General features: G+C 40.9%; 1 protein-coding gene across 1 annotated transcript in view; it reads right to left on the reverse strand.

The window, feature by feature from the left end:
• The window catches only part of LOC119741261 (thrombospondin type-1 domain-containing protein 4-like), a 74,702-nt gene that overhangs the window by 43,952 nt on the left and 18,745 nt on the right, over window positions 1-12,005 (reverse strand). Inside the window, exon 3 of the mRNA XM_038217013.1 lies at window positions 357-487. Coding sequence (XP_038072941.1) covers window positions 357-487 — 131 coding nt within the window. The remainder of the gene's footprint in view (window positions 1-356; window positions 488-12,005) is intronic.

A 12,005-nucleotide genomic window follows, 5' to 3' on the forward strand; every position in this document is an offset into this window, starting at 1 on the left:
AAAACGTCCGAAGTTTTCCGAACTCGTTTTCATTGATACTCGGGCATTTTTGCCAGAGCTCGGGTATTCCCGGGTGTGAAATGATTGCATTTTCCGACACAATGTATGCCGTGTTTCATATCAATGTTGAAAATGTTAAATTCATTAAAAGGGAACTCGAATTTAATATATATAATATACAAGGCGTAATAGCAAGAATATATATTTTAAAGCCCATGTAGGCAATATGCATTCTTACGAGAACAGAGTTTTGCTGGGTCATGTTCTGTTTTTGACCTGCGATCTATTAAATGACGTCAGGAGATCGTCGGGGCAGTGAACCAGACTACCTCATCTTTCCCATCATTCCTCCTTACCCTCCGTTTCTCATCAGACACACTCTGGACTGTGCTGCAACACCGCCCCCACACGTCCTTGAGCAGGCCGACCATGATTCCCAGTTACCCCAGTAGGAAAGAACGGGCGGTCTGCTCATCAGACCACGTTTCTGTACAGGAGGAAAGAAGAAGAAAGGGAAATCATTGTAGTTTTTACGTTAGAGTGATTATAGTACGGTAATAGCCATTTAACACTGCTTTACAAACGCAGTCATTATTTTAATGAGTTCCGTGTATATACTAACGAAGCAGTTTCCTTGATCATCGTTGGTTTGATGAATTTCATTTGTTTTAGTCTACGTTTTATATATTTCAATGACGTATTACGTACATTGACTTACTGCATTAGAACAGTGTTGAAAGCTGACGAAAGTGAAAACTAGAATGACAGCAAAAAGACCGTTACTCCCAGCTAGCTTCAAATATCGCTGAGAACAATGGAACGAAGAATTTTGGATATTTTGATGACATAACTTTTCTTTTCTTTGGTGAATCGTTGTTGTTTCGGTTCGTGACAGCTAGCCAACGAGCAAATTTTTCCGCACAAAATGAGCAAATTTTTGGTTCACAATTTGAACAGAAAACCCCTCAAGTGAACAGTGTCTTCCTGACATGACATCACAGCAACAGCGCCCTCATTTGTAATGAAAAGCATGGACAATTCTATGTTTTAAAAAAGTGCACTTTTCAATAAAATTTACCAAAACGGGGCGTCGAATAGTTTTCATACATTTTAAGAGGAGAAGAAAGTTGTACAAAATATGTTCTGAAAAAAACTTTTCTTCATCGACCCTTTAAGTGTGAAGCAAGTGAATGTAAGTAAAGTAGCCTACATGTACAATTACCACCGCTTACTTCGCAACACTGTCAGGGAACAATAATTGTCTTTATCGTAAGGAGTTTGTGTGCACTGCGAACTGCTAAGAAAACAAACGACTCAACAGCGTTTGGTTTTCCAATTGTTATCAGTACAAAAGCACACTATAAACCCTCATTGCTTGGCTGTTCTCTCTTTGTAAAGGCAGTCCACGGAAAACATTTACAGAAGGTTATTTCGTTTCAAGTTATACGGACAAAAAAGCGTAGCTTATAATTCTTTAGGTAGTGCAATTTCCATCGTGCCTTTTTTAAAGACAGTTTTCACGCAACTATTAAACAAAATAAACACACAGTCAACTTTGCTCCCTGCGGTCAGCTGGGGCCAAGAAATAGCCATTCTTCAGCTGAAAGACTGGATTTGATCGGCAGCTTATCTGAAGTACCATGCAGTGATATTTTGGGTGTGGGTTTGGCTATTCTGTTAGGCCATTGCCATCACCAAAGGAAAAGGAAGCTCTGCCATTTTGGGTGGTCCCAGCTAGGAGACCGAATTAGTGTTCTCTTTGTACCTATCTGACTTACTGACTGACTCACTGCACGAACTGACTGTCGCTTGTGACAGTGTAGGCTGATGGATGGAGCCGGGCAGTGCTTTCGTATATGACTACCCAGCTTCAATATAGGCTTGTAACGTTTTCGTGCAAATGGAGTGTAATGCTCTTAGTAAATGAAAGTTTAATATCTAAGGATGCGTTTGTGTAACAAGGTTGTCTCGTTTGTTCGTACCATCACAGCTTAAGAGTTAAGCTACCCGCGGCCTGGCGCTTGTAATTAAAACACATTCAACACCTATTACTATACTCAAATGTAGACGAATCCGTGATCACTGTACATTCACGGCCCCTTCAATGGAGAAACCATTGTGCGCACTATTGTACAAAGCCATGGGCGTAACGGGGGGGGGGGCAATTGGGCTCTCCCCCCCCCCCCCGGAAAAGCCAACTTGACAACAAGGGAGGGGGAAAGAGAAAAGAAAACGAAAAGAAAAAGAGGGGAGAAAATAGACGGTTTTTAACAAAGCGTTGAGTCTAGCACCCTCTAGATTTTTCCACTGCCAGTGATTTCTTTCTTTCCACGCTCCTGTGGAAATCCTAAGTAATCCGTGACTCGATAATTAATGCATGGAGGTAGAATTCTACCTCCATGATTAATGTAAGGGCCTCTACACCTAGCTTGGTTGAATCACCTGAAGGACATGATTAGTCTAGTCGAGGGGAAGTCCAGGATGAAGATCTCATGAGAACATACCGCACCGTCATGCATTCCGTATTATATAGGTCAATTTGCACCTGTTTTTTTTTGTGCCTCGGTTTCCGCAACTTGAAATGGAAAAGAAAGGGGACACACCACAACCGGAGAAAATGCATGCACGTAATTCAATAAATGAAAACGTGCAATTCTTCGGTTTTGGTCTCAAAACATGAACTGTAAGGTACTCAGTGAAACGCTATGCCTCAACAGATTCTTTTGCGCGGTTCGCTCTCTCTCTGGGGACACGTTTTATCATTTAAATTCAGTTACAGCTAAAGTACAATGCGTCTACTCGTACAGTGCGACTGCCACATCAAGACCTGCCCTCGGATTCGACGTCAGATGCAAGGAAGATGCTGCCAAACTTTAATTTAATTAATCCCCTCTTTGTTCGCAAGATTCAGTTTTTCCCTTGTAATAACCTGTGACGTTTTCGTAAAAAAAAACAAGTTCGAGTGCAAAATAATGCTCTGGCCTGGCGAAAAAACTTAACTTAAATTGCAACTGTTAGCACGAGATACAAAACATGTATCGCACAAGAGTTTGGAACGAATTATAAAACGCTCCCGAACTGAACCTTAGGTGATACGACTCACAGTTCGGAAGTTCCAGACAGAAATAAAACCGTAGAAATTGCTACAAAGATCATTAAACATCTTTAGGGATAATAAAAATGTTGAGAGTACCGTAGGCGTAATGGGGTGTGCATGGCTCCATGTCAAGGATTTTAGTATAAAGGTTCTTGTATTGGCCTCTCGATGTTTTCCGGTAAATGGTTTGACTGCGTATAGGTCTGTTTTATAGAGGTGAACTGTTTCTGGTATATTTCAACCGAGACGGAACATACTCCGAATGTTATTGAACTTAGCTTGACGGTTCCTTTCCCATAATAACTTAGGGCACATGGCGCCGTATGGCATGTATGAGCGTGATGCCACATTGAGTTGATGGAATTTCTCGCAGGAGGTGGGTGTATGTGGGCTATTAAGCGATATCAATTTTCGTAGCTTTTTAAGTGTTGACGGATAACTTCCACAAATGTTAAGAAAAACACTTTCATAAATAAACCTTCACTTTTAAACAGTGAGGTATTTTCTTTAATTTCAACTATAACATCCCGTTGTTTCATATTAATCACCACAACCTCGTTCACATGGTCTACTTTCAACGTCGTTCTTAATGGGCTAGTGTTTTTTTCACAGAGGGGGGCAAAGCACTCACCTAAATCTAAGAAAAAAATCCTGGAGACACCCATGTACAAAGCATACGCCCCGTGACGGATTATCTGAACAACAGCTAGCACAATGCTTTCGCCATTGAAGGGGGCCTCAGTCTGTGACAGAAGTGATAGCGTGCCCGGTCTATGGTTGGTCTATAGCTCCATGGTTTATACAAGAGCAAAGTTATAGGGAATCGCAGGTAACCTGCTAAGGTTGACAGGTGCTGCTGTGAAACAGAACTATTTTGCTGTCTTCCTTCATTGCTTCCCCGTCGGGTGATTCCAGCGCACAAACCCAGACAACCGCTAATGGTTCACATATTCAGGTATTATTGAATTTCCTTAACAGTTAAAGCTTAAAGGCAAGTACTTATCAATGCTTTTGGTAAAAACGTATACTGGGTAGCATTTCGTAAAGCCCGTTTGCTGCACTTTGTTGAAGTGTAGAGCAAGAAACAATGTATGCCAGGTATTAGACAGCCCAAAAAAGTGGAGAAATCAGTCTGAAATGTAATAGGCCTAAAGGGTAGTATTTTACGGAATATTAAGCTGCATTAAACTATGGAAGTTTTGGCCAACTTAATCATGAATGGGAAAAGATTAAAATCCACATTCATTCTCCAGTTATTTTGTCCTTTAAATGGCAACTTTTCCTCCATTCGACAAATCGAAAAGCAAACAAACTCACAGTGATCACAGTTGTCATCCTGTGGATCGTAATTCAATAAAGCGTTCAATCGCGGACGCCTAGGCCTAAAGATAGTTTGCGTCGGGATTTTATTTCTCCTCGCGTGATGATGGGGTTGACCCATGGCTTTTTCATGCTATCTTTTTTATTTTGTTGACTTTTCATCAACATTCACACATTCTTTTCACAGAAAAGCTGGCAACATCATTCCGACTGTAAATTATCTCACAGTGGTGTACATGAAGTTTTGATGAGAATTTCACCGACCCAAACTGGGGAGGTGGTTTACTTTTGGGGCACACTGCAGCGAAGAAAACACGTGGTGCACAGCGGGAAAACGAAAGTGTTAAAAACAATTACTTCACAATGTATACATGAATGTTTTGACAATTACCGTTTTGAGAGCTAAGTGCAAAGGGACTATTTGATGTATCTTAATCGTACTAACTTTAAACCAAAAATTAACAGTATTTTTGATGAACACAGAAAACGTGACGTAAAACGAGGCATATGAACACAATATAGACGTTAACTTATTCATGTAGTAAATATGCATATCTACAAAATTCAGTGCATTTGCAAGTTTAAAGTGTTACATTTGGAAAAGAGCACTGAAACGAGTGCTTGTTCAAGTTTGAAGCCACTTTAATATATTTTTTTTCGAAAAGCGAGTTGCATGGCAACACGAAAATTTGAATGAAACACCGTTCGACGCCTTCTCGTTGTCGAAATAGTCATAACAAATCCCACGCAAACTGAGTAGTCATGCACATTCTTTTCAGAAAGTATTCTGCCCACGTCAATTCCTACGAGACAAGGAGGTTTACCTAATAATCCCATGTCATGAGAAAGTGGAGTGAACAAGCTTCACAGAGACTCCAACACGACAAAGAAAATCAAATCAAATCCTGCTTTTGTAAGACAACGAGTGAAAGTCGTCGGGAAAAAAAGCAAGGCCGTAAAACTAAACAACAAAGTCCCACGGAGGAGTACGCGTACAAGCAAAATCACGTGAAACTCGTGGGAGGTATTTGCGCTTGTAGATGATTGTTTTTCTTCCTCCAAATATTGCTTCTGTTGTCAGCAATGATCCCATTTCTCCAGAGCTGTTTCAATTTAAGTTTGGCAATCTAAAGAGCCTCATAAATGTAACTATCCTCTTAACTATTTGAAGTATACCACACGGTGACTGATTTACTCCACAAGGACGTGATGAAGATTATGGTCTCAAGGAGGCAAGATCCTTATAAGACTAGCTTTCCTGGGATACGTTCTTAATTTAGCCCATGCCGAGATTGCAGTCATGCAAAGTGCACATGCGCGTCTGGTTCATTCAGGACGCAATATCCAGGAACAAGGAGAAATCAATTAAAGAACTTTGCTAAGCGACGATTTTGCCAAGCAAAATAAACACACCGTCCAAATGTCTTGATGTCAAGCATACTACTTCAGAATGGTTCTCAGCTTAGTTTTCGCTCATTACATGAAATATCCTAAGCTATACATTTTTTTCCCAGCTAAGTAGCACCATAAACCATTGGGCCCTGGTCACGTCTAACCCTGACCTTACTTATACTTGCAAAACAAACCATGTCAAAAGATTTAAAAGCGACCTTCTGAACATTGTCACGCCCCTTAATTCCTAGCTCTTCAAGGCAGAGGGAACATTTGCAATTACCATGAAAAGTACTTACCGATTTAACGAGAAAATCCTTGCTCAAAAGGGAGATAGGACTGGTACTAACTACCCTGTAAAATTATTCCACCTAAAATGGCATTATTCGAAAGAAAACACTACTTTTAGGCAGTTTAAGAAAGTGTGCCCGTAGTTACATTTTTTTACGTACGTTAGCAACGGAATCCAATTACGAGACCCCAAAATTGTGCGACGTTTATGTTTTCTCATAATGTACGATATCCAGGGAGCTGGAACTTCAACAAGTTAGTTGTTGTGTACTCTTCTTAAGATATTGAGCAATTTTGTAGCTTAAAAAACCCACAAAAAAATTATCCCATGACCCTTTAACGGCACTTTGGAAGGCGAATTTTACAGAAATGTTCAATTCATGCATGCTCATTTTCGTCTCAAGAAACTGACCAATGAGACACTCTGAAATCGCAATCAAGACCCGTGGCATGAGTACGCTATAAACAAGAGGGAAACTTCGGCACAGCACAGCCATTGCCATCGTGCGTGCTTAGGATGTTCGTCCCAGACTAAAAGAAGCCTGTTCAAGCCCAAGTCCGCATACATCTCGCCAGTCCCACGACATTCTCTCACGAGTGGCAGACCGTTTAGTGCCGGAGAAATTGAAGACATAATTCAACGCAGTATAACGTGGGTCACGGCTATTGAAGCCAATCTAAAGCACTTCAGTTGCTACCGCTTCTCCATAAATAAAACCAGCGATGGAGTTCAGTCACCGGATAAGAAAATAATCTGGATCACTTCTGAAACATAAATAAACCCAATGCCACGGTGGCATTAGGTAAACATAACGATCCCTGAAACAACTAACGACATTTGTTTGAAGTAATGAATCGAATTTTTGGAGTAAAACTGAATTGAGTTGAATTGAGGAAAAAATGTCAAAACTGCCATCTGTCGTCCAAATTTGAACAAACAAAATTTGTCACTGGCTTGCGTAAAAGTGCGTACCGGTACAGCGTGGAGGGAATGGCGAAGGGAAGGGTGATGAGAATGGTGAAGGGAAGGGTGATGGGAATGGTGAAGGGAAGGGTGATGGGAATGGTGAAGGGAAGGGTGAAGGGAATGGTGAAGGGAAGGGTGAAGGCAAGGGTGATTGGAAGGGTATGGGAATGGTGAAGAGAGGGGTGATGGGAAGGGTGATGGGAATGGTGAAGGGAAGGGTGATGGGAATGGTGATAGGAATGGTGATGGGAATGGTGATGGGAATGGTGATGGGAATGGTGAAGGGAATGGTGAAGGGAATGGTGATGGGAATGGTGATGAGAAGGGTAATGGGAAGGGTGATGGGAATGGTGATAGGAATGGTGATGGGAATGGTTCTGGGAATGGTGATGGGAATGGTGAAGGGAAGGATGATTGGAAGGGTGATGGGAAGGGTGATGAGAATGGTGAAGGGAAGGATGATTGGAAGGGTGATGGGAAGGGTGATGAGAATGGTGAAGGCAAGGGTGATGGGAATGATGATGGGAATGGTGATAGGAATGGTGATGGGAATGGTGAAGGGGAGGGTGATGAGAGGGGTGAATGGAAGGGTGATGGTCTTTGCTCACAGACTACTGTCTGTTCACAGACTGTGCATGAGAAATAAAACAGCTCTAGATTCAAGACCCTGCATCTTGAAACCTCACACCTTCAAAGCATCATTCTGCGATGACCTGTTTTCTGAACCTTCTCAAATTCGACAGTTGGTGTCTTGAAGGAAAGATAACTATAGGTTAAAACCAGATAGTCAGCACTGATTTTAAACAAGAGCTTCATGCTTTTTTTTCTGTTTACAGTATCTCCGAGAAAATGTCTCAATAAAGTATGTAATCCATCCAGGACCCATTTCATTGAGTCAATGAGCAGAAACTACTGCTCAGCAAAATTACAAGCTGGGTATACATACAAGAAACCACGATCTTTAAAGTCTATATAGTAAGTCAGATTCGACCCTGGATCCGTGTCAGATTTGACCCGACACTCTTCTGGGTCAAAATGACACACCTACATGTCAAATTGACACTTCTCTATGTCAAATGGCCCGGAAAACTGACAGAGAAGTGTCGTTTTGACCCGGAAGAGTGTGTCAGGTCAAATCTGACCTGGATCCGTGTCGAATCTGACCCGGGGCTTTTAAGAGTGAACCAGTCACAGGAATCGGCGGGGGAGGGACGGCTGCCTTTGCTGAACATAACGCTTCTGAGCTGATCAACTGAAGCTCCGTAAAATTGGTCTCAAATTCATGCACGTCTGATTTTGTTAAGACCTTTCCCAACTGTGGATTATTTTCTTCTGGAAGCTGCGATTTGGTAATTGAGTTCTCCTTTGGAGAGGGGAACAGTAGGGCTCTCCCCGACTGCGATTCACCGACCATGCTGGGATCTTCCAATGGAGCCTAAATTGAATAGGTGTACAGGGTTAACACGATTATGAAAAATAGCCCTGAAATGCTGCTGGCTTTAATAGGATACGTAAACCGTATAGGCGACATTCATCATCTGCACAAACACAAAGTGTATAGACATGTACCTTTTGTCACCGTTAAACCCTAAAGGTTCAAATGCTGAAGGTTATATCCAGTTTTCATTTCTCTGACTTTCATGGTCGACAAAGCCATATCCCACTTGATAGATGTTAAGGATTTATGCTAAAGAAAACTGTCATTCGAGTGTCCTTTAATAAACAAAAACCAACAAGCCTTGGGCTAAATCTACCGAGAAATATTTGACATTGAGTTATGCCATGTACAGGACTTTAAAAAAAAAAAGTGTGTGTACGTGCATTATGTCAAATTCCATGTCATATTTCAAAGGTAGCTTTGTTGTGGAATTCATGGCTCATTCAAGGTGATCTAATTTTCCTCCAGGTGACCGGGTTACGATTTTTGCTGTTCGTTCGAGATACACACTAACATCGGCATGACAATTTTGTTCAGTGGTAAAGTTTAAAAGTTGGTTAGAACAAGTTTGAAATTGGCCTCAGGTATAGGGTGCGTGGTCAAATCCAGTACTCATCAGTGTGGGCTAAAATGTCCAAAATTCTCAATTATTATATGTTTGACATTCCCAATAAAGTCGGAACAGTTGTTATTTCATTTCGGGGTTATTAGCCAAATACCAATGGAAACGGACGATGACCTTTTCCAACTACACAAGGCGTATAATACGGACCTTTTGTCGCACATAATTTGTGATTATTTCAGTCTATGCAGAGTGTCTTGTGATCAATCGAAGTGTGAATACGTTTGTCACGTTGGTTTTTGATTGCTGAACTTATTTTATGTTACGGACGCTCCAAAATGCAGTTTCGCCAATTGCACGCACGATCTTTAATTCATGCAATGCCTGTAGATTCATCCGAAAGTTATTAAGGTCCTTTTTATGGACGAAACCGAATGAATAGTTAAAAGATAAAGAGATAATATTAAAAGGTAGCCATAAAGCTGAATTGCCATTATCATGCAAGTGCAAATTTTCAAATCGAATGTTTTGACTTTCTTCGAGTAAACACATTGCATTATTATTGCCAAGGACAGACACCAATGTCAATTATCTCATCAAACACACTGATCTTGAAATCGATCACAATAATTATGTTATTGTGCCGAAACTGTTGGAGTCGCCATACTAATACTAGGTGCACCACTTCGCCAGAGTACTGCAAGCATAGTAGGGCATCATATCTTTAACTTTCTAACTCCGAATAGTTGATTTGATGCAAATCATGTTTGCTCCTTTTGTGCTCCACGGGGAAATGTCAGTTTTGCTCCAAGGCATTGGCAACACTTGCCCTCCATACTCAACGGTGTCGAAAGAGTTGGATTAAAACGACGCACGCAATAAAGGCGGACGCGTTTCTTCGTGTGAAAGAGTCTCTGATGTAGGCGCTGTAAGCTTTGGCGGTCGGATAAATAGAAGCAGAGTCAACATGGTAATTTGTTTTGCTTACTTGTTATTTTTCAAGATTCACCTCTTTTCTTGCATAGAGCATAAGACATCATACATATAACTTTTAAATGTTTACTTCCTTCATTCTTGATGTAAATAAGAGTACGCGCTTTACGGGTCAGCGTCCCGTGTTGGTATTGGCACCTCCAACACGAATAGGAAGTACGCATTAGAGTTAGGGGAAACAAAAATCTGAAATCAGATTCTGAATGATGCTTAAGTCACTGGAAGTTGACGTTAGCACCTGTTAACTTAAACATGTCTAAGAGCAAATTAAACACACAACAGAGCAAAGCAGATTTTTCCAAAATATTATACGCTTTAGCCCCCCCCAAAAAAAAATTGTCTAGCCCCCCCCAAAAAAAAAATTCCATAAAAAAAATGCACTAGCAAAATGTAAGAATTTGACGTACATGGGAACGGTCTCCCCCTAAATGAGAAGGGTGCATTTGTACACTTTTAGTTAATATAGTGTGCCTGATTGTAGGATTTTATCAGCGCTCCCCATTGAAAATATGGCACGAGCCTCCCCCCAACGTATTGATTTTCAGAGGCCTAAGTGTCCGGAGAAAATAACCTGTCTACATTTCAGCACGCCTCCCTGAAAAAAATCTGGATCCACCTTGCTAGCCCCCCCCCCCCCAAAAAAAAAAAATTGGCTCTAGAACCGCGCCTGCTGGTGGAGGAAACATTGTGTTTATTTTCGTGATTAGTTTCACCAATTAGTTTAATTGTCAAATTGTTGTTTTTATTAATATGTGTATTTACGGAAACTAGTGGCGTTCAGAAAGGAGTTTCAGAAATGGTAGACATGCGTGTCACATGTTAATAAGATTCAAAGTTGAACGCCTCGTTTTAGCCTGTGACTGCGAAGTGAAATATTATAATAAACAAACACAATAATTTATTTTAATACAATGTTAATAGTTTTGAATTTACGCTGTTCATTTTCAGCTTAAAATAGAGAAGCCTTGTGTTTGAATAATCCTGTATATTTTTTTTCCAGACCTGACCTTGAAACTCGAAACTGGGAAAGCGATCTTCCTCAGCCTGCAAATTGCATAATCAGTCAATAACAAGCAGAAATTGCATCAGCTGGCGATGTCATCTATCAGGTGTACTTTGCAACGGGGGAATTGTGGCGGGAGTCCTATCAAGTAAACGGTCAATTGCGCAGATCGTGGGCTTATACTTTGATGATATTTCCCCCAAAAATGGTTAAAGTAATGTGAATATAGAAAGGGCCCGAAAATTCTGTTTATGAGATACCTAATTCCATATTCAAGCGTGTTTTGGTGCCTCTTTTTTATGCTAATACGAATTTCTATTTTATTTCCAACTTACGGTGAAGTCATCTCAGACAGAAGCTTGAACGTTTCAACTGGTATAGCAGCAAATAAGCCGAGCCTGATAAAAAAAAAGGTGGCGAGGTGGCACCTTATACTGAGAAAAAACTCCACAAAGCGCGGACATTGTTGAAACTAACGACTCAGTAGAAACGGACTTTACTTCGCCTATTTACATGCACAGTAAATAGTCACCGGGTTTGGTCTGCACTACTCTCATCCCAAGGTGAAGCTTAAAGATCATTGATCCCGCCAGGTGTTGTCAGGTGGTTTTCAAGCAACACCTGTTGAGTTCCCCCTTTTCAGTACACCTTCTTGTGTCACTTCCCGTTATTTTGCGAGTCTTATTATTCAAGGAATTGTCAAGAGATTCCCTTTTGGCGTATAGTTGACAGCTTCGACTAACGGCACAATAATTGACAGAAAGGTTGCGTCATGTGTAGTTCGCATTTTATCTCGAAGTTGTTCTTAGCCAGGGCGGACTTACTAATATGTACACAAAATAGGCCTACAATGTCGAGAAAAATGTGAGATTTATTTTTTGTCAACCAGCCGGCTCGAGCAAGTTAATGGGTTTTTGCTGCATTCATGAATTGGACCCTCGA

Source organism: Patiria miniata, unplaced genomic scaffold (genome assembly GCF_015706575.1).
Source record: "Patiria miniata isolate m_02_andy unplaced genomic scaffold, ASM1570657v1 HiC_scaffold_5, whole genome shotgun sequence".
NCBI lineage: Eukaryota > Metazoa > Echinodermata > Asteroidea > Valvatida > Asterinidae > Patiria > Patiria miniata.